We start from the raw sequence: 23,104 nt of genomic DNA on the forward strand, positions 1-23,104 counted from the left end.
CGAGAGGCTAGGCGTTGCTACAGTTCGGCGAAAATATGCTGGTTTAAACCCCGCCACGTCCGATACCAAATTTAAATTAATTGTGTCTTTATGGAGGCTTACGGTATACACATTTCTATAGTATTAATAAATAATTCAAGAATACAAAGCTAGTATATAAGTGTATAATCTGATACAAAGAATCACACAGAATTATAACAAAAATATAGAAAATTAAAAATATACACTTAAAGAGGTATCCAAACAGAACCGAAAAAATATATTGGTAGTAATATATTGTAGTACAATATAATAAATCAACAGTTTTTACTGTGGCAATAATTTCGGTAAACGTAAACGCAATGACTATGACAGAGACAACCTATCTCCTGATATTCCTCGTCCCATATATTTTAATTTTCTGTCGTCTTTGGTCCATCCAAATTTGTTAATACACTATCTAAATTTATTTGCCTTAATAAACTAAAATTCTATCATCTTATTATGTTTACAGACCATATTTTTCGCATCGCATAGCTAAATCGTATAAAAATAAAACAATTGAAACTTTTTAGACAAGTTACATCATTACAATAATTGCAAATTAAACATTTAATTGAACTGAATACATTATATAACTATATAATAATATAAAAACTATATATAACTTAATTGTGAACATACATTTAATCACCTATATTTTCACACTAATATTATAAACGTGAAAGTTTATTTCTTTGGATGTTTGTACGTCAACGCTGAAACTACTAAACGGATTTTCATGGAATTTGTTAAACAGACAGGATCTGAACTGACTTGGGTGATAGGGTAGTTTATACCCCGATGAATAGCTCCCTTGGAATAAGATAGGAATCATGATATCCGGCTGAGATGAGCGTCTAGTTAACAATAAAGGCGTGTACAATCAGGGGGCCCGTCTGCTCCTCGGCTTACTCTGTCCTTGACTATACATACCCTTCTCCAAGGTCCAATATATAAATACCGAAATTCAGAAATGTTTAATCTGTTCATACGTGACTTTGATAACATTATATGATTAGTAGGATAAAACGTTTATCATAGAGCATTTTATTGCACCTTTACAGCAGTCAAGTACAGTTATAGATTACTAGCTTTCCACCCTGGATTTGCCTGTAGAACATATAGTCTTTAGCATTAAGAGGTCACGCATCCAACGGTTTGAGAATTTTTGAATTCGGTCTAATAGTTTCCGGCATTATCCCAAAATCGCATTCGAACAAACAAACAAAATCTTAAACATTATATCTATATATAAAAGAGAGTGGTGTTCGTTATAGTATTTATAACTCAAGAACGAATGAACTGATTCGGCTGAAAATTGGGGATAGGTAGCTTAGAATCGGGAGACGGACATACGATACTTTATATTCCGGACAGCACACAGGAGGAAGAACTGTGCGGGTAAAAACCCGGGATTGTTTATAATTGTCTATAAATACGCGGCCGAAGCCGCGGGCAAAAAGTTAGTTAAACAGACAATAGCAATTTACCACAGTCGCTATCTGCATGCGAAATTACAGCCCAATCGGTCCAGTAATTTATTAAGCCGCGTAACGCGTAAGGATTGCCTGGAAGAGATCGATAAGCGATAGAGTCGCCTTATATACGATTTTCTCACTATTTATCTATTGTATATATTCATACTAATCCTACTAATACTATAAATGCGAAAGTTTGTATGTATGTTTGTTGCTCTTTCACGCAAAAACTGATAAACCGATTGCAATGAAATTTACGGTACGTACGTAGACATCTGGACAACTGGAATAACACATAGGCTACTTTATATCCCGATATTCCTACGGGATACTGACTTACGCGGGTGAAACCGCGGGGCGCAGCATTTATAATTTGTTGTGGTACATTGAATGTTTAAATAAATAAATTGTGCTGTGTGTTTGTTCAGATACTGCATATTAAGAAGTGGAAGTGCTGGGAAGTGCTTGACCAGGTTCTGGTAAGCCAAGATAGATATGCTGGAGCGCACTTCCCTCTTCTGTGGAAGACCCACATATTGTGCACGTCGGGGAACTAATCTAGAAAGCATGGAGTTGAATTTTTGGTGAAAATGTTGTGTTTATCTATAACAAGCATTAAAAAAATCAAATCGATGTCTATACAATAAGTACTTATATAAAATGCTTTGAGATTAGGTTGATATACGAAAAATATAAGTATAAATAATAGTTTAAAAAAAACTAAAAAACACGCTTTAACAAAAATCATATTTTGCAAATTGAAAACTGGAATAATTTTATCAAATTAGTGTATTGTCATCGGTCCTCAATAAATCTACAAAATTTGAACGAAATCTGGCCGTTTAAAGTGGGTCAAAATCGCGCCCAAAGAAGTCAGTTACAAACAAACAAACATACAAACAAACATACAAACAAACATACAGGTGAAGCTAATAAAAAGCGTGTAAAAATACGTAAAAACGCAAAAATAATCCATGCTAATAATAATACACAGTTTGTTATCGCAATTCAAACTGAAATTTATTAATTAATTAATATTTTATAAAGCACTAAGGAATAACATTTTTTTTTGTTATAAGTTTCATAGCATTGAAATGCTTTATAAATGAGATATTTTTAAAGAATAGAAAAGTAATGTATAATCTAAAAACGACTTCATATTTCCCGCCAAATGTTGGACCTAATTCACTAATTGCATTTTGTCTTGTGTTTGTTATCTGTAGAAGGATCTGATGAATAAAAACCTTCAAAAATTTTCGCCAAAAATTGAATTTTACGGTGATTTAATTTTCATGAGTTGGCCTGTTAGCATGACGGGACAGAATTTGCCAGTTGCTATGGAATAATGGTGCTTAAAATAGCATTCAAACAACCGTCAAAAGACATTCGAATCTAATCTTATAGTTTATAAAATCTCAAATTAATTTTATAATTTCCAAATTTCATAGAAAGTGCGACGATAAGTTAATGGTACCAATAAATTAATAATATTAAAGATGTATACATTTATGGTTGATATAATGTTGAATGTCATTATAAGTATAGAACAAAATATTTCATTCTAGTTGCATTTTATGCACAGAGTAATAACAGAACAGAGACTGCAGTATTTGTGACGTATGTGCGCTTTTCTTCAACTAAATATCGTTACTGCCAACGGCATTATCTGTTATAATTGACATATAAAAATAAACACGATAAACTAAAAAAAAACGAGGTTTTTGATTTAAGTTATATCTCCATTTAAAGTACTGTGGAAGCAAATTTGGTACGAATTAGGCTGAAACTTCTTTTATAATCCTTTCTTTATCCCTTATGAGTCGGTAACGCATGTGCGCGACCGATGACCGATGACCCCTGACCCTCGGGCGAACCACCAGATCGGTTACCCGTTAAAAAAAATCTATAAAATACCAAAACAATTCTTTATTAAAACTTCCTCTACATTTATAATGCTCTTTAAGGTGAAATTACCTATATAATAAAAAATATGCACCGTCCGCGAGTTAGTCAGACACGGTCCTTTGTTGTATGCAACGATGTTCCGTCTTGTTCGGTGTGTCGTGTGTGTCAATAAAAAAGCAGTCACAGCCCTCGGAAATGGCGGGAATTACTCAACTGGGTATTTTATTTATTACTTTTTTTTTCATTTGTGTAGCCAAAGAGTTTGGTTATTTAATTATTTTTTTTTTGTACAGCCTTGATGAAATGCTTGATTTTTAAACACTTGATTTGATTTGAATCTAGAACGATGTGTAGTTTTTTTTTTTATGTATTTCACTGCTTTTATAGCATTCAAAACAATTTAAATATTTTTATGATTCCGTACCCAAAATGTAAAACTTTAACTATACTAAGATTTTGTTGCATTAAAAATGTTTTAATCATATAGATTTTATTACGTAATTACGATGTACAATATGAAAAAATTAAAATACCTAATGAGATAAAAATAAAATGAATCAAAAAGAATCTCAGTTCTAACAATTTTATGTTTGAATAAAACTAAAATCTTACGTAACCAACCATTGTCTTTCACTTTTCATTGAAAAATTAATAAATATAGTATTATTATTATATAAATATATTAAATTATATTGCTTTTAAAAAGAAATTATGCGAATTAAAACAAGACTCTTGCTTTCTCATTAAAAGGATTTTTTAGAATATTTTCGATACGATATTATTTTATGTGGACTTTGACAAAATTAATTTTTAATCCAGCACGTTTGCGTTGGTATGTTAGTATGTTCATTTTCATTGAAATATAATAATCGTAACAACTTTATTAACCGAAACTCAAGCGACTGTCTCCTTGATACATTGATTAACATCAGCTTCTGATTCTATCAATTAAATTTAGTTTGTGTATAAGCATTTGTACATCATCATTAACTTTAAAAAAATTACCCCATAAATTGCTGACCTTTAAAATGATTTTGTAAGCATATCTTTTAATCCTCACTGTCTTTTTATCTTTCCACAACGGCTACCACAAAAAATGCATTAAGAATAAAAAAATTACTTAAATAATTCATAATATGACGTGAAGACATACATTACATGTATATTTTTCTATCACTGTGGATTATAGTTCAATACCATAAAATCCGATGAGACGTGAACGAGAGACAATTTAACACACTTTCGCGTTTATGTTTATACTAGCTGCGCCCCGCGATTTATTACGGTTTAGTATGGGTTTATTATTAATATCGGGATAAAAAGTTGCCTGTATGTTATTCCAGTTGTCCAGCTGTCTACGTACCAAATTTCATTGCAATCGGTTAAGTAGCTTTTGCGTGAAAGAGTAACAAACACACACACATCCTTACAAACTTTCGCATTTAAAATTCGCAATTAGTATTCTGAAAGAATATATTCTAAACTAACAACTAAAAATAAATACATTTATTTTAATGCAGACAACACTTATATAATAAATTGTTTCTCAAATGCAAAAAATCTATCTTGTCTAGAATCTGAAAAGTAGAGAGCATAACTACAATGTTAAAAAAGTAAACAGCATCGTTAAATTTACGTCTCTGGTCAGGTCATGAAATGTGGCCGCAAAAAATAAAAAAATATAAGTAAAGCTCTGCTAAAATACTTTGTTTTCTTGCGTATTTATACAATGAAGTCAAATTTGTAGCTACGAATTTGCTTTGTGACAGTTGAGTACGCTTTGGCGCGAATTGGGCACCTCCACAGATACCAAAAAAAAAAAAAATACCGGTGTGAAATAGCAGCATGCTACTGTGTTTCGTACGGTGAGCGGGTGAGCTGGAGGCCTTTTACTCAAGCTTTTTGTTTGTTTGCACGCGCTTATCTCGGGAGCTACTGGATCGAATTCAATATTTAATAAATAATAAATAAAAAAAAATCCTTATTTGCCTTCACAAACAAAAGAAAAGTTATGATACAAATAAGAAAAATAACAAAAATTGCACTTAAGCTAATATTTAAAATAAAGTTCTTATACATATAATTCAATGCTATTTCTTTCACATTCGTTGGTTATGTACGTGATCCCTGATTACAAAATAGGCTATATATTATGTACCAAGCACGAAGCAGGGTGAGACTTCTTGTACTATATAAAATGGTTCTTCTTTTTAGTAGTATTTTATTTATAAAGATAAAAAACTACCGTGAAAGAGATATGCTCGTTTTTCAGTATAAAGTAACGATGGACTCCATAAAGAATTAATGATTGACAATCTTTGTTCTCTACCCCTATATTACTTTATTTTTCTTATGACGTATATGCATCAAACAACCAGTATGAGATACACGCTCCGATGCTTCAGAAGTGTGGAAATCTGACTCAGTAGAGGTCGAGGAGAGGTCCTTATTTAGGCAACTTTTTTGTGTCATCTTTGGCAATCGAGCTGGTGGATAACCTGATGGTAAGCACTACCACCGCCTATGAACATTTGCAGAGGCGCATGGTTTTCGGGCGATGGTTTTTAGACCTTACGCCTCTATAAATGTAAATATAGATATAAGATAAAGAAAGGATTGACGAGAGGAATAGAGGAAAGTACTGGGTAGGGTAAGAAAAAGGGCGTAACCCTTTTTCTTACCCTACCTCTCTAGAAACTCATATTATGTAATATTTAAGAAAGTTAAACAATAACAATAAAAAATTAAGTGTTTATGAATAAAGTGAAGAGAAAAAGGGCAAGAAAACTATTTGATACTTAGATTTAAAGATTTTATTGGGTAATAAGAACAATTCGATCTCTAATAACGATTTAGTCTACTGTCTATGACATCTCGTCAAACCAACAATTTCGGTTATGTACTAAATCATAAAACCATAATATGTATTGAATTTCCCAGAAACAAATTGCAATTTGGAATCGTTATTTTCATGAGAATTCCTTTTATGTATGTTAGGATATTCTCTTCTAATTTTTAGTTTTGTAGCTTTAAAAATGACAGAAATAAAAAAAAAATAGAATTAATAAAATATCACGACAAATAAACGCGGGTACGCCCCGTGACCAATTTTATTTTTCTATACTTTAAAAATTTCTCAAATTAATATTTTACAAATTATCAGCCTAGAAACGAATGATTATACAACTTAAAACCATTACATTGCCGTAACCATTTTGAAAACATAGTTATTTACTTACGTTTACTTTATCGATGCTTCTCCAAAGCATCTCATAACAATTCTATAAAACAAATCTTTCAATTTAGGTATCAGTCTTATCTCAAATGTAAATTAATCTTATGAATATAATAAATAATAATAGTGATAAAGTTGTCCGTAACAAACAGAACACTAACTCTTTCCGCCACATAAGCCTATATGTATATTTTATTTATTTTTTTATTGTGCAATGTTTTGCATAAAACACAAATAAAAATAAAGAAACATTATGATTAAAGGATGACAATTCAACAAAGGAAGGCTCCTTATCACTGTGCAGTGATTTAAATGGCCTTATTGCCATGGAAAGTAAAGGTGAAAAACACAAAACCCTCTTTGAACCCTTTTGAAATTTGGCACGTAGATAGCTGGACAACTGGAATAACATATAGTTAACTTTTTATCCCGATATTCCTACGATACGGACTTACGCGGGAGAAACCGCTGGGGCAGCTAGTTTAAAATAAACGTTAAGATGTTGATGATAATTATTTTATTCACAGAAGTATTGTTCCAATATCAACAGGCAAATACACAAAAGTAGAAGATTATTACGCGGGAAAATCCGTGTTCATCACTGGTGCTACTGGGTTTCTCGGAAAGGTATGAATTCGGTTTATTATTAAGAACATTTCAAAAGGACCTTGATTGTCATATTACTGTTTAATGCCCTGACGTAGATTAAGTGGAACGTCAGAACACAACAACACAAATATTGTAACACCATAGACACAATGCATGAATTAAATTAAGACTGCAAAAATAAATGAATTAGAGTAGTCAGAAACAAGGTAAAACTTGGACAAGGATCATTTCATCGTTTATATAAATACATATAGAATAATAATATCTCTATTTTATTTTTGTATTATTTATGTCATACGAGCAAACTAACCGATAAGTTCGAGACCAGGAGAGCGAGCAGGAAATAAATTGATATTTCAATTTATCTGCACATGTGAATAAAATCACCAGTGTTTGAAACGGTGAAGGAAAACATCGTGAGGAAACCGGCATGTCTGAAAATCAAAAATTCGACGACATGTGACATCGACCTGCACTTAGCCAGCGTGGTGGATTATCACCTGAACCCTAATAGGAGGCCTGTGTACTGGTAATGGAAACATATATGGGCTGATGATGATGATGGGCAAACGAACTGGTTTGCGCAATGGTAAATGATCACCACCGCTCATGAATATTTTCACAAGTAGCCCTCTAGGTAAATGCGTTTAGGGTAAAGGATGAAGAAGACACTATGATGGCAATAAAGGAATAGACTGGGAATCCAGCCTTATATCCTCCGACTCTATATTATTCATAATAGTATTTAGAAATTATTATTTATATTATAATATTATTTATGGTCGTGATCACGGGGAGACGTCTCCCCGTTTTCGTTCCCTCGTTTACGCTCGCTGTAAAGTGTTCGAAACGTCGGTTTAATAATATAATGAATAAATCGCGTTTAAAATCCGTAAAAAAGTTTTTTAATTTCTAAATGTATAATACTCGCGTGAAATCAAACACAAGAAAAAACCATAATAGTATTGTTATGCATGTTATTTATAAAAAAAAAATCGTTGTAAATTCAACTTCTGGAAATATCACTTTGTTATTGTTTTTGTATTTCTTTTTAATGCCAATATATATAAGTTAATGTTATATAAATATAAGTTAATTATAGCTTTGATTTTTAAATATAAAAATCAATGTATAAACATTCTTAACAACGAATTTCAGAATAGGCTGCCTGATACCTTAAATTTTACTATTTTTGAGAAATGTACAAAAATGCATTTAGTGCTGTTCTGTACATATTGTTGTACATATTCAAAATGGTACTAAATGACAATAACGACCATAGAGTTTTGTGACGTCTTTTTATCCCCTTAATTATATATCACTTAATTACAGATGTTCGTAGAGCGGCTGTTGTATAATTGCAAGGATATTGATAAAATATATGTTTTAATAAGGCCCAAAAAAGGACAGGATACTGACAAAAGGCTGAAGAAAATATTTGACGTTCCAGTAAGAATACATTTTTATTTAATCTTAAAATACATTTTATGATACGCGGCTAAATTAAATATTAAAGGGAAAAACGAAAATTATATGCTTTTAATATTTCTACTTATTTTATTACAACTATTGTTGTTTAATAATAAAGCTGAAGGTTTTTTTATGGTCGAGTAACTAATGTAAAAGATTTTTATTGGCAAAAATAATTATAACTCATGATTACCTTGCGATTAAAATATACAGATTTTCGAGAAATTAAAAGAAACAAGGCCAGAGGATTTGAGAAAAGTGACTGCTATTGAAGGAGATATAACAGCACCAGAATTGGGTATCAAAGTTGCTGATAAACAAAAACTAGCTGACCAGGTGAGTAGAAAGAACGATTTAGAAAGTTAGCTGAAGGATATGAATTTTAGCACATGTCTATCACAACAAAGGGTTGAGCCGGGTGCACCGTATATATATAGCATTATATTATGAAAGAATTTTAGAAATTCGTCCATTGGCGTTCATATAAATAAACAAATTCCTCCAGTTCAAATAGCTAAATACAATTGTCCACTTGCAATCAAAGTTTATACATTGCCTTGTATTGCTCCTTTCATAATAGATGTTTTGGTGATGTATAGGGAATAGTTGCAATATAAATTTGTACTTTTCAGGTGTCAGTAGTATTCCACTCGGCAGCTACAGTCAGATTTGCTGACACGTTTGATATGATAATGAACGTGAATTTAGAAGGAACCAGAAAAATGATAGAATTTAGCAAAAATATGAAGAAATTGGACGTAAGTCATTTGAAATACTGTGAAAATGCTGGACATTTCCATTGTTGATATCACAATTGTTATTTACAGTCATTCGTTTATATTTCGACGGCATATTCTAATTCGAACAATCTGGTCATCGATGAGAAACTATACCCGCCCATTAAAGATGTGGAGGAGGTTCGAAGATTTGTTAAAGAGCATGGAACTAATGAGAAGAAAGTCAAGGAGTTCTTAGGTATAACGTTCTGATACAAATAATACTGTTTTTATATCAAATCTTAGCTGGTGGTTTGCTTGATGATAAGCACCGTCCAAGAACATTAGCAGAGGTACTGCCTCTGTGAATGCGTTGGCCACTTTTTAGGAGTAGGGGATAAGTCTTTTAAGGAGGACTTTTAAAGTGATTCTAATATCAAGGGTGGAAACAAAGTGTTTAAGAAACTCCTGAACCCTTTCCTATATACAGTGGAATAAATTTCAACGAAATTTAATATAAGAAAAAAACCAAATTAGTACTAAGGAGGTACTTAACGAGACTGCATTTTTTATAAGAAAGATAATTTCATGGGTTTTCAACCGATGGACGTGTTTTTTTTTATGTTTGCTAGAAATTTTTCATTTAGACCCATTTTAGAATTCGGAGTGGTACCTCCTTCGCCAGGAATGTATGTAAAGTTTTTTGAAGAAAATTATGATTAATTATAAAATAATGTATATAATATGAATAATAAAGTTGTTTAATAGTCCTTATTGTTGTTTTTTACAGAAAAGTTTCCAAATCCTTATGCACTATCAAAGGCTCTGTGTGAAGTTCTACTTGATCAAGATAGAGGGCACATGCCTGCAATAATAGTCAGGCCTTCTATTGGTAAGTACTCTATAACTTTAGCAAATCTAATTTATATGTAGGCGACAAAAGATTTTATTTAACTGAAGTAGGTAGAGCGTGAAAAATACAATTTGTATTTTAAATATATCATCAAATTTTGTATTTTAAATTTATCAAAAAATTAAATCGTCCACGAAACCATCGAAATGCCCGTATAAAATTTCAACCCAATCGGTTCAGCTGTTACTACCCGTTGTCCCCTAGGTCGTAGAAATTAAGAATTTTGTCGTGTTGTTTGTGTTAGCCAATATTAATCAGACAACGTCGGCTTCTGATGGTAAAATATTTTTCAAATCGGTGCATTAGTTACGGAGTCTATTCAATACAAACCAACCAACAAACAATTAAATCTCCTCTCTATAATATAAGAAGATAAATCTGTCACAAATAAATTTTCCAACCAACACGCCATCTATGTGTTATTAATTCTTATCAGTGAGCCCAATCCTTAATGAGCCCGTGAAAGGCTGGACCGATAGCTGGGTGGCAGCTACCGCCCTCTTCAGTAATATCGCAAGAGGCCTCACGAACGCTGCGTATGGGCGACAGGACGTGGTCTGCGATCTGATTCCAGTGGATTACGTCACCAATTTGACTATTTTAGCTGCGGCTAAAGGAAATAAGTATGCATATTTAGATGATTATTATATGATTGATGTAATTTAATATGGTACAACTAGTTGACCTTAGTCTATTCATGAAGCAGCACAAAGAAAACGGTATTTCTTTGTCTGGCTGCATGAATTTTCATTAGACTTATATTTATATATTTTCGTGATAGTAGTCCTCCCTCATATATATACTAGACTCAAATCTCATTATCAAAACTCTGAAATGAATTTTAAATATTTCTCTTCTACTAACATTGAACCTGAGAACCAGAGCTAGCTGTTAACTAAATCAATAATCTTACTATATAACCTACTAATATTAAAAGTTTGTGAGGAAACCTATGGGTTCGTCTGCGCCTGAAACCGGCACAACTAGTAGGTATATTATAAGGCGAAAGATGCAAGAATGTGTATTGTTTGTTCGGATGTATGTTGTTCGTTCACGTGAAAACCACTGAACGGTTTTTGATAATACTTAGCTTGCTGGATAACACATAATATATATAAATACTTGCTTTTTGTAGGTGAAATCGCGCGGCACACTTGATTTTTGTCTAAACTAATAAAATAAATATTTACTTTTGTATGTACCGACTGAGTACACTACGCAAGTGAAACCACGAGATTGCTTGTTACAGATAAAATTGCATATTCTATTCTCTATATATACTCAATATAATTATAATAACAAATAGAACACTTATTAATTCCCAATTGACATCTTAAAACAGTGTTAACCGAGAATTAAAACGTCTAAATACTAATCATGCTTATAGATGACATTGATACGTTTAAAGAACTTTATTATTTATAGAACAAAAGATGTGATGGTGTACAACATCTGCAGCAGCGCAGTTAATCCCATAACTTGGAAACATGCGTCTGATTTATTCTTAGAAGAGAGTAGAAAACTTGGCTTCAGTAAGTAGTAATTAGCATAACCATAGCTTGTCCGCAACATTTATTGATCCATACTAAAACATTAGTTTAATAGGGTTTTGGCACAGTTAACTTATAGTCGTCGGATTCATGAATCCTTTTCATTACCCTTTCCAGTCCTTTCCTTTATTTCACTCGTCAATTTTTTATGTATCCCCATTTAAAGTCAGCAAGTTACAAAGAATTCTTCATCACAAGGTGAAAATAAAGAAGAAAATATCCAATGATAATTTTAACACAGACACATGGGTCTGTGCAGCATGAAAACACCAAAAAGGAGGTCTCTTTATTCGAACCGCCAGGGACTGGAACATGCTTCTTGAGTCTGTGTTCCCTGACGGGTATAATCTCCTCAAACCAAAGGTAAACCTCCTAGGGAAGCGCGCTCCATCTTAGACTACATCTACGCTTACCAGCAGGCGAGATGGTAGTCAAGCGCTTCCCTATCACTCAATAAAAAAAAGGGCAGATATCACAGCGGGCCCTCTTCAACAGTCAACACTATGTATTGTTTCTTTACATGTTTATATACAAGGTCTTACGCCTTTACAAATGTTCATGGGCACAATAACAATAAAAAAGTTAGTAAAGGCCATAACCAACAGAGAAAAATATATCTGTTTTTTGTTTTCAGGCAAGAGAAAACAGCGTGAAGTATTATTGAGTATGTCACCAGCAGTCGTTAAGAGTATGACATTTGTTTTAAAAACAATACCCCTCTTTTTTGCTGATGCGGGCCTGGTCATGAGAGGAAAGAAGCCATGGTATTGTATTTCACTCTTACATAACGTTTTACTTTATAATGAATTTAATAATAATTGAAATTAGTAATAGATATACATTCAAATTAACCGAGACTTAAATCATTCGAAATGAAATGTGTTAAAATATAATTTAAAACGCAATAATTAATGCGCGTAAAGAGAGTAGAACCAGAGTCCTGGGTTCGATTCCTGGTGGGGGGGACGCACAAAAAAACGTCTCAGTCTAGCAGGACACGGGAGGCTGATCACCTACTTATCCATAAAGAAAATGTAGAATGTCCAAAAAAAAAACAGTGGAACAGATGTATATCTTCTGCCCCATACCCCACAAGGGGACACCGGACTTCACTACTAAAATCCAATTTATTCATATAATATAAAGAGGGTTTCATACTATAATTGAAGTCAAGTTTCTTGGCATAAAAAGAGCGACTTTTAATTATAACTATTACAGACAATGTTTTTATAATATTAAATTGGAATGAACCACGGTACATCAATATTCAAATTTCATAGACATCCTCATAATATATTTACAAAATAAAAGCGCCTACCTAAAACGGTAGGCAATGTTTCACGAGCTCAATATTATCTCAGCGAATGTATTGAAATTTTAAACGCCTAACATTTTTATAGGTTTTTGTTTCGTTATCTTTGTTCGTGAGTATAAAACTGTATTATCAAGGTTGAGCGACGATATTACAGTTTTCAGAATTTGATGAATAATGTTTATATCACATTTATTTAGTAAAGTAATTTATAAAAGAAATGTATGTATATAGAAAAATATTGCTCTGATAAGTAATCCTAATTCATATCATGCTAGTCAAGATTCTACATAAACTTTGTTCTAAGTTATAAATATCCTATATTCCAAAATTCGTCAAATACATGTCACATCCACGTACACTACAGATATCCATATATAAGTAAGTAGTTACTACGGTATGAGTAACACCTTTAACATTATAAATAATACAATGTAGTTAGGTGCTTATACGGGCTTTAATATTCAAGTGGGAATTTCACGGCGTGTGAAACTGAATGGGCAAAACCACAAACGATGCGAATGGAGAGGACAAATAAACGATAAACCGCAAAATTAACACGTAACATCACATTCATTTACTAATTAATAATTGTGGAAATATGACAATTATTTTGATCGAATAACGGATAATAGGTACTATAGAAACAGACTACACACAACTATAGAATTATTTAGGCGTGTATTATTAATCTTAGGTATAGGTTGTGTCAAACTTCAATTTATAAATAAATTGTGTGAGCCTAAAACCCAGACAACAGAGTCTTCTACAGTTTTATTATATGTATGGATTTAATTCTGTTTACTTCTAAAGAAAAACATAACCTGCCTCGAAAACTTGTCCGTAATAAAAATAAATTAGAAAAAACTGTAAAATTGTTACGATAATTGAACATGGTAGGTGAAGAAAGGGCATGTACGAGACTCAAAACTCTCATATGTGCCCTGAGTCCCTGCGGTTGAAACTACCATGAGGATGACGATCAAACACACACACAGTGTAACTCCACACACTTCTTTTAATAAATTTTCATTATTTCAGGCATCTGAAGGAACACCACCGCGCCAATCACTTGAGAGACCTTTTGCATCCATTTTTAACAACATCCTGGTTGATTAAATGCAACAGAACACTCTCCCTCATAGAATCTCTGGACGAACATGATAAGAGAAAATTCCAATGCGATCCCAGTTTGATATGTTGGAACGAATATATGAAAATATTCTGTTATGGTGTAAAGAAATATCTCCTAAATGGTAAATAGGGAATAAGATGAGGTTATTGTGTGGATATTTAAATTAACGTTATTTTAATGTACGTGTATTATAAATTAAAAGCCCGATAAAACTACGACCAAATATGAAAGACAATTATTTTCTAAAAATGGTTATCGACGTTCCTGAGGAGACTTTTTAGAATCTATAGGGGGGAGGACCACCTCTGGATAAAATGGAATTACTTCGTATCAAATAAAAAAAGATTATTACAGTGAATCTATATTAGGGACTTACTTCATAATATACTAATATAATAAGAATATATGTCTCGTTTTTGTTAATCTGTCATGTGAAAGCACTGATCACTGATCAATTAGATTTTCATGACACTTTATAAGCTTTATAATATACTAGCTGTTCGCCCCGGCTTCGCCCGTGGTACATATATAGTCTATGTTACTCGTCGATAATGTAGCTTTCGAATGGTGAAAGAATTTTTAAAATCGGTCCAGTAGTTTTTGAGCCTATTCGTTACAACCAAACAAACAAACAAAGTTTTCCTCTTTATAATATTAGTGTAGGTTAATACTAGCTGTCCCGGCGATCTTCGCAACGCCGCAGAATATCGTTTCGACACATTTTCCTTCTTGTTCTCACACTTTAAACTTTCCTTAGATCTCCGCGGACATATCAAGACCAAAATAAGATAAATCCGTTCAACCGTACTCGAGTTTTAGCGAGACAAACGAACAGCAATTTATTTTTATATATAAGAGATTTTGAAGCTTGTCAAATATATCTCTTTATAATAAAACTTACTTTTTCCGGGTGGTTGCTGCCTACAATATCTAAACAAAACTGCGCAGCATACAATATCATCAGTTAATACATTAAACCTAAATTTAACCACCTGGAAAATAAATCATTTCTTGATACTAAATATCTGAACATAAATTAATCTGCTTTGTTGTGGAATTCTAGTTGTTTTGAACAAGTTTACTGCTGAGTAGTTGGCGGAGTTACGCCGGGGATTGTTTTGTAGGTTTTTGAAATAAATTTAAATGTATTTTAGTTTATTTTCATTTGTATTTATATCTGTATTATTAACAAGCTGATATATAATGACTTCGTCTTGAATGAATGCGTTTTGCAGTTCTTAATCAATTATCTTAAGAAGATAAAAGTAACCCCATTGCCATTGCCCATTGCGTCACAGTAGTTGACTGAGAATCCCTTAAAATCAGAATTTGAAATTTTCTTAAAGTCAAAATAATAAAATAACGACATATATATGTGCTATTTTGTTAAAAAAAGTCGAGCTTGTACCTACCAACTGTTTTGCCGGTATAAACAATTTATTTATTCATTTTAAATTATGAGCCATGTACAATGTACATGTGGGAACAAACTATTCATTTTGATGTACTATAATTATGTTTTGCATAGTATAATCCATATAATTTTATACTGTATATTACTGTCTTACTCCTCTAGTCTTCATATAAATAAAAGTTATTGTTTCTTCTGTACTAAATGATATCTTGCAGAAACCGCTTGGTAGCGATCGCCTGTTACGTTTTTATTTAGTTTGTCTCACCTATAGTATTAAACGAATAATTTCACAGTAATAACAATAAATAAATTAATACCACATTAATGCAACTAAAATCATTACATTAATAAGCGGTGACGTCATAATGAGTGGCCCCAGAAGCACTGAAAGTGACGCTATCGCCGATGCAGTTGCCAGATTTCACTTGAACAAGACACGTGTCATCGGCAGAAATCGTCACGCATCGCGCGTTTTCAATAGACAGTGCGAACTGAAATCAATATAATACATATAAATTGTTTTTATCATGATATATTTATTTAAATAGCGAAAATATTAATAGACAGACTTATAGACAATACAATTTTTTAAACATTCATACATTATTATTGCTTTACCTGAAATTCCATATCGTCTTCATAATTTGCATCCACGTCATAAGATTCACTATAAATAGGATTTTTAACACTTGAATCTGAACAATCGCCACATTTCCATAAACCTTCCGAGAATATTATTTTATTGTCTGAAATAAAAAGGATTTTTTAGTATCACAGATAAAATATAATAAAGAAATTGTAAACTTTTTTTTAAACCGGTAATGACTTTTTAATTCTTAGAATGCATTTTCTCTTTTAATTTTAATTTGCGATTTAAGAATCGATAAATAAAAGAATCGATTAAAGAAACATTCTCTATAAGTGCTAAGGCACTTAAGGCACTTATTGAGTATTTTCGAGACGTCTTTTATATAAAAACGCACTCAAAATCGATCATTCATTCGTATGTAATTAGTAATAATTAGACGTATAGATACAGAATTGAATATTCAAGTTCCAAAGTCCTCAATCATTTCAATTTAATTTAATAAAAAATTGACTTTTAACGTCTCTATAAGTATAAAAAGAAGGATTATGTTTATATGTTTGTTTCTTACGATTAACCTAAAACTACTTAACCAATTTTGAAACACCTTTTGCCAATAGAAAACTACATCTTAACGAAGTAACAAAAGGCTTTTGATTTAATTAATTGTTTTAAATAAAAAAGAATGTTTATACAAACCATTGTCATAAATCACAGAATCACTGCTATCCGCATCAATACTTCCACTGTTTAGTAATAAATTTATCACATGGTCCATATCATCTGAATACACAGTTTCACCTAAAACGTGCACTAGAAGACAAAACAAAACTAATATTAATGAATATTTTAACTGCATTATTGAAGGAATACTTATATGATAATTTAATACAATAGGAAATAACTTGAGTGCGTACGTCGACTGTGTGATGAATATAATAATTTGAAATTGATAGGAAAGTCCAAATGTCATATATTGTTAATAAATACAAGTGATAATTGGTGTATAATTTTATCAGATTATTCTTTAATTAATACTACACTATACACGAGTAATGTTCATAATGTTATAGGTATTTTATGTAAATTAAAAAAATTAAAATGTTTTCAGTTAATTTGCGCCTACTTCGTTGGTCATGCCATCGAATATCATGATTATTTCCTTATTAAGGAAGTTCCAAGCTTTATGTAACCTCTAACATATGCTTTAATATTATAATTAATTAATTATATAAATAACTATCTATTTCTCGTGGCTTCGAACACGTTATATTCGGAGTAGTTTGATCGTCTATACTATGTAATGATGTAAGCTAACCTCCATAAGTCTGTTGTTACACAAACTATGCAATGTTATAATTCAAAATTAATTCTAAATACAATTAGAGTCATTAGCTTAAGCAAACATTATGATAATCAAATTGTACATAGTTATATGATATAACATACATTAACTACTCATGATTTTTTAAAGGCGTCGCAGTTTTTCAAGATATTACTTTTAAGGTATTTACTTGCATAAATATTCTTTGTAGATTAATACATTACCGCCCGCGGCGTTTCCCGCGTAGTCATATGTAAACATGTATAGTCCAGGAGTCATTAACAGATCCCGTTCTCCTGGGATTTCCGGGTAAAAACTGCATTTTGTCTTCAGGTATCAAACTGTCACCGTACCAAATTTCATACAAATCGGCCGCGCATTTCCAGAGATGTTCGACTTAAGCAAGCAAACAAATACTAAACACTTTATAAATGTATGTATGTTATAATATTTTGAATAAAATTATTTTAAATTAAGGAAGTTCATTTATCACTCCCTTGAGCAGTATTTCATTGACCCGTGTGATAAATAGGGTCAAACACAACACTCTTATCTGTTAGCTATTGTTGACAAGTAGTTATCTAGTACTAGCTGACCCGGCGAACTTTGCAACGCCATTTGCATTTTTTTTTCGAAACATTTAAACTTTCCCTAGACTATTATGAATGCATCAAAACCAACATTATCAAAATCGGCCCAGCCATGCTCGAGTTTTCATATATAAGAAGATTTAAGTCTAAGAATAGAATAAAAATAAAACAAATGTATTAAAAAACGCACTTACTTACGAGATTTAGTAAATTTTGCAAAAATACATCATTTTATATCGGTAATAAAACAAGAATCGATATTTTATAAATTTATTAGAGTTCCACACATCAAAATATTAACGATTTATTAAAATATTTCACTGCCGACTTTGAAAATTGAACACTTCTATAATAGACGCTAATAGTATTTATAATAGGAGAGCCTATGTCTATTAATATCTTTAGGTAAATAATAACTAAACCTATCCTATGTATAATTCACTATATTATTGCTTTCTTTCAGTAAATACTTTCACAATTATTTTCTTAGAATAAAATATTTAAATAAAATTCCTTTACATTTAAATAGTTATATAGATCGTACATTTATAGTTCCCGCCATTTTGTGGATATTCTTTAAAACTAGTTTTGTATAGATAAAAAATAATGTAAGTTTTACACACATATAGAATATACGTTCATACTTATATATACCTACTCTTTGGTGTTTTTCCCTTATATTTGTATATTACATTTTAATATCTTATTACAGAGTTTGAAATAACATCTCACTAACAACTGAAGTTAAATTCATACTGAAATCTTTAGGCCTCTAGATAAGATGTAAATAAGAACACAAATACATATATTTTCTGAAGAAAATACCTTTAAAACTATAGAAATTATCTTAAAAAAATAACAAGTAAAGCATTTACTTTCATTATCAATTTATCATCACATCAATATCCAATTTAACAAATCAAGATAAATAAAACAAAATTAAAGTTAAACTACGTCAAAATACGAAATTATCGTTGGCACCCCAATCCTAGATATTTTACCGTAGTTGCATAAATATAGCTGTAAAGATAAGAAGGGGGTCGTATCTTTAATAATAATCAAATCTATCGGGATGGAAAATTATAAGGAAAAAGCGTTCGTTCTATATCATTTAACAACAGATTCTGGCTAATGAGGAACCAATAAGGAACTAATTTATTTAATTGACAATAAAACTATTCAATAATCTAATACAGGTACTAATGTAAAATTTATATTACTTAAGTACTTAAGTTATACATTGACTAGTAATTTACAAGGATGCATTCATTTTGGCACGGTTTAATGTCGCGTTGACGGGCCAGGCCTGGCGTCTTCTGTTGACCTCCATCTGTTTTCCAAATTCTTATCAGAACCCTTAATTACATTTTGGTGGCTGTGCCGTCGGTTTTCATCGAAAACACTACTTATATTGAATACACTATCCGCACTTGTCTTGCGTCTCGTATCTAAAGTAGACAGACTGGAAGCAGCAGGGCATATTCTGTGAGGAAAACGCGGTGAACCCCTTATTTTTTCACAGGAACCTTGAGACACGGCTTTATGCGTTTTGGGTAGGACAAAGTTCACTTTCGTTTCAGGCTCTGCTACGTATTTGTTTGAAGATGCTATGCTCTTGTTAGAATTGTATTTAGAACATGTTGGTTCATCGTCTGTTATCCGAATGATCGGCCCGCTTCTAGCGTACGATTCTCGCCTCAATCTCAGTTCTGGATTTGGCACGTTAAGAGTATTACATGAATGTACTATTGAATGCTTTCGGTTTCCAGGTACTAAACCAGCTATCATTCCAACGTGCATTCTTAATGCTGCTGCAATGCTCTGTCCTGTAGGATCTGCTATAGACATGGTCGAAGCTTTCCTACTAGATGGCCGACTTCCGAATAGACTTTTTAATCTTTGTAGAAATCCGTGGTTCTCTTCACGTTTATTTAAGCAAAGGTTATATAAGTCAATGGCTTGTTGGGATTTGCGATAGTTTAGTTTGGGTTGAGAACTGAAACTGACTGAATTTCTTCCTCTGCATGCTTCAGCAGATGGCCAGCTGGCTCGAGGTATAACTGGGGGTAATACTGAGAGCAGAAGCATTGGTAGACCACCACTCACGCTTGGTGTTCTTCTATCTTTATCATACGTATTGCCCTCTTCTTCGACGGTATTTAGTTCGGTCTGAAACACAAAAGTTATTTTAGTAAATACTTATACAAATTTAAACCAAAATCAAATGTATGACACATCGTGTACCTAAACAAGGCAATGGAGTGTAAAATTATTGAAAATGTATTAAAATCTAAATGACATCTACTCTTTGCGACTCTGCATATTTTTGCAGTTATTTGTAAGAATTCATTTACATAATATATAACTGCTAATACTGATGAAAAGTGTTATTCTAAATGCTATTTGAAAATCATAACAAACTAATTTATATAATAAATCACACTAAAAATCGCACACTCTATTAGATTATTAACCTTTATTATTCCAGCCATTTAGTACCCGAAGTCCTATTTAAAACAAATTAATATTAATTTACAAATTAAAACAGGTTTTATAAAATATACAAAGAAAGCTGTACACAAAACACATACCCGCTTATGCATAGTCACGTTAGGTTCTAAGGGCTCTGCCAGTAATTTCTCCAGACGACCTATTTCCTTATCGAGGGCTGCTACCTCCCTTTTATAAACCTTATTTTGTATTTCAATACGAAAATGGAGTTCTTGTGTTTCGTCTGTCACAAATCGTCTTGTTTTACATTCTAGTCGCAACCCTAAACTTTGTATTACTGGGTCTTCTTCACCTAAAAAAAAGTAAATACAATTGCAAAGAAGAAATATGCTTTCCTTATTAATTATTGTATTGTCACTGATCCAGGACAAGTATACAGAGTTTGTGTTTGTGAATTTGACCGTATAAAGTGAGTCAAAATCAAGTGTAAAAGGTATAAACAAGAAGCTATTAAAACGTGTCGAAAAAGCTTGATTTGTCAAAAAAATTCAAGAATATTATCCTAAGATTAATGAGGAGTTGAATGAATTACCTTTCTTCCTGATAGCAACAATTTTTGGCAAGAACAACAGGCATAACGTTGATGTTGTAGCTATAAGAATTAAACTGGTTATAGTGATGTACGCTAACGTTGCTCGCTCAGATATTATCGTACCAATGACTACAACACTAGCACTGGTGATTACAACTGAATATACGCTGATGCCAATATACTTGGAGTCGTTCAAGGCGGATATCTTCACGTGTCTCGTCTCCCAGGCCATATAAACTGCGACTAGGAGAAGTAATCCCTTATAGGCGTACAGCACGCACAACCAACCCGTTGTATTATGCGATTTACATATTTCTATCTGGAAGAAGTTTTGATGTCAATTTTATGGAAGTATTTTTAGGTTGTGATTTTGGTGAATTGATCAAGGATAGTCACGAAAACATTTTACTAGCCTAGACGAGTTTTAGGCATGATAAAAGTGATAAAATCATTTAATGATTGATATTTTATACAATATGAATAGACAAATATTTAATAGAAAAATGTGTCGATTGTATTTTTATAATTATTGTTCTTGAGGTAATTTTTTTCAGGAATTTATTTATTATAATATAAGTAAATCTTAACCCAATTTACATAATGATTAAAATTATACACTACCTGTGGCTGATACACAACACTTCTGTCCGTTGCGCTGATCTCAACGGTCAAGTTCTTCAGATGCCTCTCCATAGGATCCAGGGTAGCCCAAAGAGTCACCAATAGACCATCAATGACAAGAAGAGCGCAAACGAGGGAGATTAGAGGAGTATCTTGAAGAAGTTTTGTTTTACAAACGCCGCTACGGTTGCTGGAAAATTCTTTAGTTTTAATGGAGAAAAGATAAAAGAAACGCCTGGTATAACAATAATTCAAGCTAGAACATAAAAAAGTATATCAATTAAAAAGTAAGAAATGTAAGAAAATTTACGTTCCTTTATTAAAAATGAGATGGACACGGCCCTACAGTAGTGATTTAAGCTTACTGAAATCTACTATATAAAAATAAGTCGGGTTTTACTTCCTGACGCTATAACTCCAGAACGCAGGAACCGATTTCCACGGTTTTGCATTCGTTGGAAAGGTCTCGGGCTCCGTGAGGTTTATAGCAAAGAAAATTCAGGAAAAATTTGAACAAAAAAGCGGGAAAATAATTTTTTACATACAGCCATCTGGTGGCGAAACGGAGTTCGCCGGGTTTGCTAGTAATGTATAAATTTGATCTCATAATATCCAATAGAATATTGATATATTTCAATTGTATAAGTGAGCGGCAGACTTTAAAAATTATAAATGTCAATGATGTCACTGGAACTAAAATAAAGTAATCCACCTTGAAGATACATAAAAACTTCCAGAGCACGTACAAGTATACCCTTTTAAAGTTAAAGAAGAAAATATCGAGTTAAAACTTACCTTATAAAAATTCTATGAACCCTGTAAGTTTTAGCGAACATAGAGCCGAATGCCAAAGAAAATCCAGCGGACAGTATATACACTCTACTCTGCAACACATTTGGAAATAACATTATCACACTAATATTATAAATGTGAAAGTATTTGTTTGGATGTTTGGTCGTCAGGTACTACTTATCAAGAAGTATTTTTTGGTATGAGCTGATTTGGGTGATAGGATATTTTTTATCCCGATTAAATGCTCGCTTGGGACATAACATGAATTTTGATGTCCGGGCGGAGCCGAGACGAGCGTCTATTTTTAAATATATTATAACTTTACATAATCTGAATTATGGTAGTATAAATGTATAAAACTTTCGCAGTACTTTATTGTTGCTAAATTAA

General features: G+C 32.1%; 3 protein-coding genes across 4 annotated transcripts in view; 1 reads left to right on the forward strand and 2 right to left on the reverse strand.

Annotated features, from left to right (window-relative positions):
* Positions 1–3,518: 3,518 nt before the first annotated feature.
* LOC119834434 (putative fatty acyl-CoA reductase CG5065) lies at positions 3,519–15,135 on the forward strand. The gene is made up of 11 exons (XM_038358793.1): positions 3,519–3,621; positions 7,167–7,266; positions 8,581–8,697; positions 8,932–9,054; positions 9,351–9,476; positions 9,546–9,693; positions 10,225–10,326; positions 10,784–10,970; positions 11,773–11,879; positions 12,532–12,661; positions 14,251–15,135. Exons 1-11 carry the CDS (start codon positions 3,539–3,541, stop codon positions 14,471–14,473), a joined length of 1,446 nt encoding a protein of 481 aa, XP_038214721.1. The 5' UTR covers positions 3,519–3,538; the 3' UTR covers positions 14,474–15,135.
* Positions 15,136–15,287: 152 nt separating this feature from the next.
* LOC119834459 lies at positions 15,288–17,968 on the reverse strand. Of its 2 annotated transcripts, XM_038358826.1 has the most exons (4): positions 17,893–17,968; positions 17,044–17,157; positions 16,377–16,504; positions 15,288–16,249 (listed from the first exon to the last, which is right to left on the reverse strand). In XM_038358826.1, exons 1-4 carry the CDS (start codon positions 17,945–17,947, stop codon positions 16,103–16,105), a joined length of 444 nt encoding a protein of 147 aa, XP_038214754.1. In that variant the 5' UTR covers positions 17,948–17,968; the 3' UTR covers positions 15,288–16,102. The 2 variants fall into 2 exon arrangements, with proteins under 2 accessions (XP_038214754.1, XP_038214753.1); XM_038358825.1 differs by lacking the exon at positions 17,893–17,968 and having other exon boundaries at positions 17,044–17,429.
* Positions 17,969–18,657: 689 nt separating this feature from the next.
* Positions 18,658–23,104, reverse strand: part of LOC119834424 (gamma-aminobutyric acid type B receptor subunit 2) — a 41,827-nt gene continuing 37,380 nt past the window's right edge. Inside the window, exons 12-16 of the mRNA XM_038358782.1 lie at positions 22,718–22,806; positions 21,923–22,112; positions 21,302–21,620; positions 20,850–21,061; positions 18,658–20,427 (exon numbers count right to left, since the gene is read on the reverse strand). Of these exons, the coding sequence (XP_038214710.1) occupies positions 19,540–20,427; positions 20,850–21,061; positions 21,302–21,620; positions 21,923–22,112; positions 22,718–22,806 (1,698 nt within the window). The 3' untranslated portion in view covers positions 18,658–19,539. The remainder of the gene's footprint in view (positions 20,428–20,849; positions 21,062–21,301; positions 21,621–21,922; positions 22,113–22,717; positions 22,807–23,104) is intronic.

Source organism: Zerene cesonia, chromosome 19 (genome assembly GCF_012273895.1).
Source record: "Zerene cesonia ecotype Mississippi chromosome 19, Zerene_cesonia_1.1, whole genome shotgun sequence".
Taxonomy (NCBI): domain Eukaryota; kingdom Metazoa; phylum Arthropoda; class Insecta; order Lepidoptera; family Pieridae; genus Zerene; species Zerene cesonia.

Bases quoted from the DNA above. Each gene is read 5' to 3' on its own strand.
- LOC119834434 (XM_038358793.1), top strand. From the start codon at position 3,539: ATGTTCCGTCTTGTTCGGTGTGTCGTGTGTGTCAATAAAAAAGCAGTC. The intron at 10,971-11,772 runs GTATGCATATTT...TATTATTTATAG, and splicing joins GCTGCGGCTAAAGGAAATAA to AACAAAAGATGTGATGGTGT. The intron at 12,662-14,250 runs GTATTGTATTTC...TCATTATTTCAG, and splicing joins ATGAGAGGAAAGAAGCCATG to GCATCTGAAGGAACACCACC.
- LOC119834459 (XM_038358825.1), bottom strand. From the start codon at position 17,317: ATGACATTTGGACTTTCCTATCAATTTCAAATTATTATATTCATCACA. The intron at 16,505-17,043 runs GTTTGTATAAAC...TTTTTATTTCAG, and splicing joins TTCTGTGATTTATGACAATG to ACAATAAAATAATATTCTCG. The intron at 16,250-16,376 runs GTAAAGCAATAA...TATTGATTTCAG, and splicing joins AAGACGATATGGAATTTCAG to TTCGCACTGTCTATTGAAAA.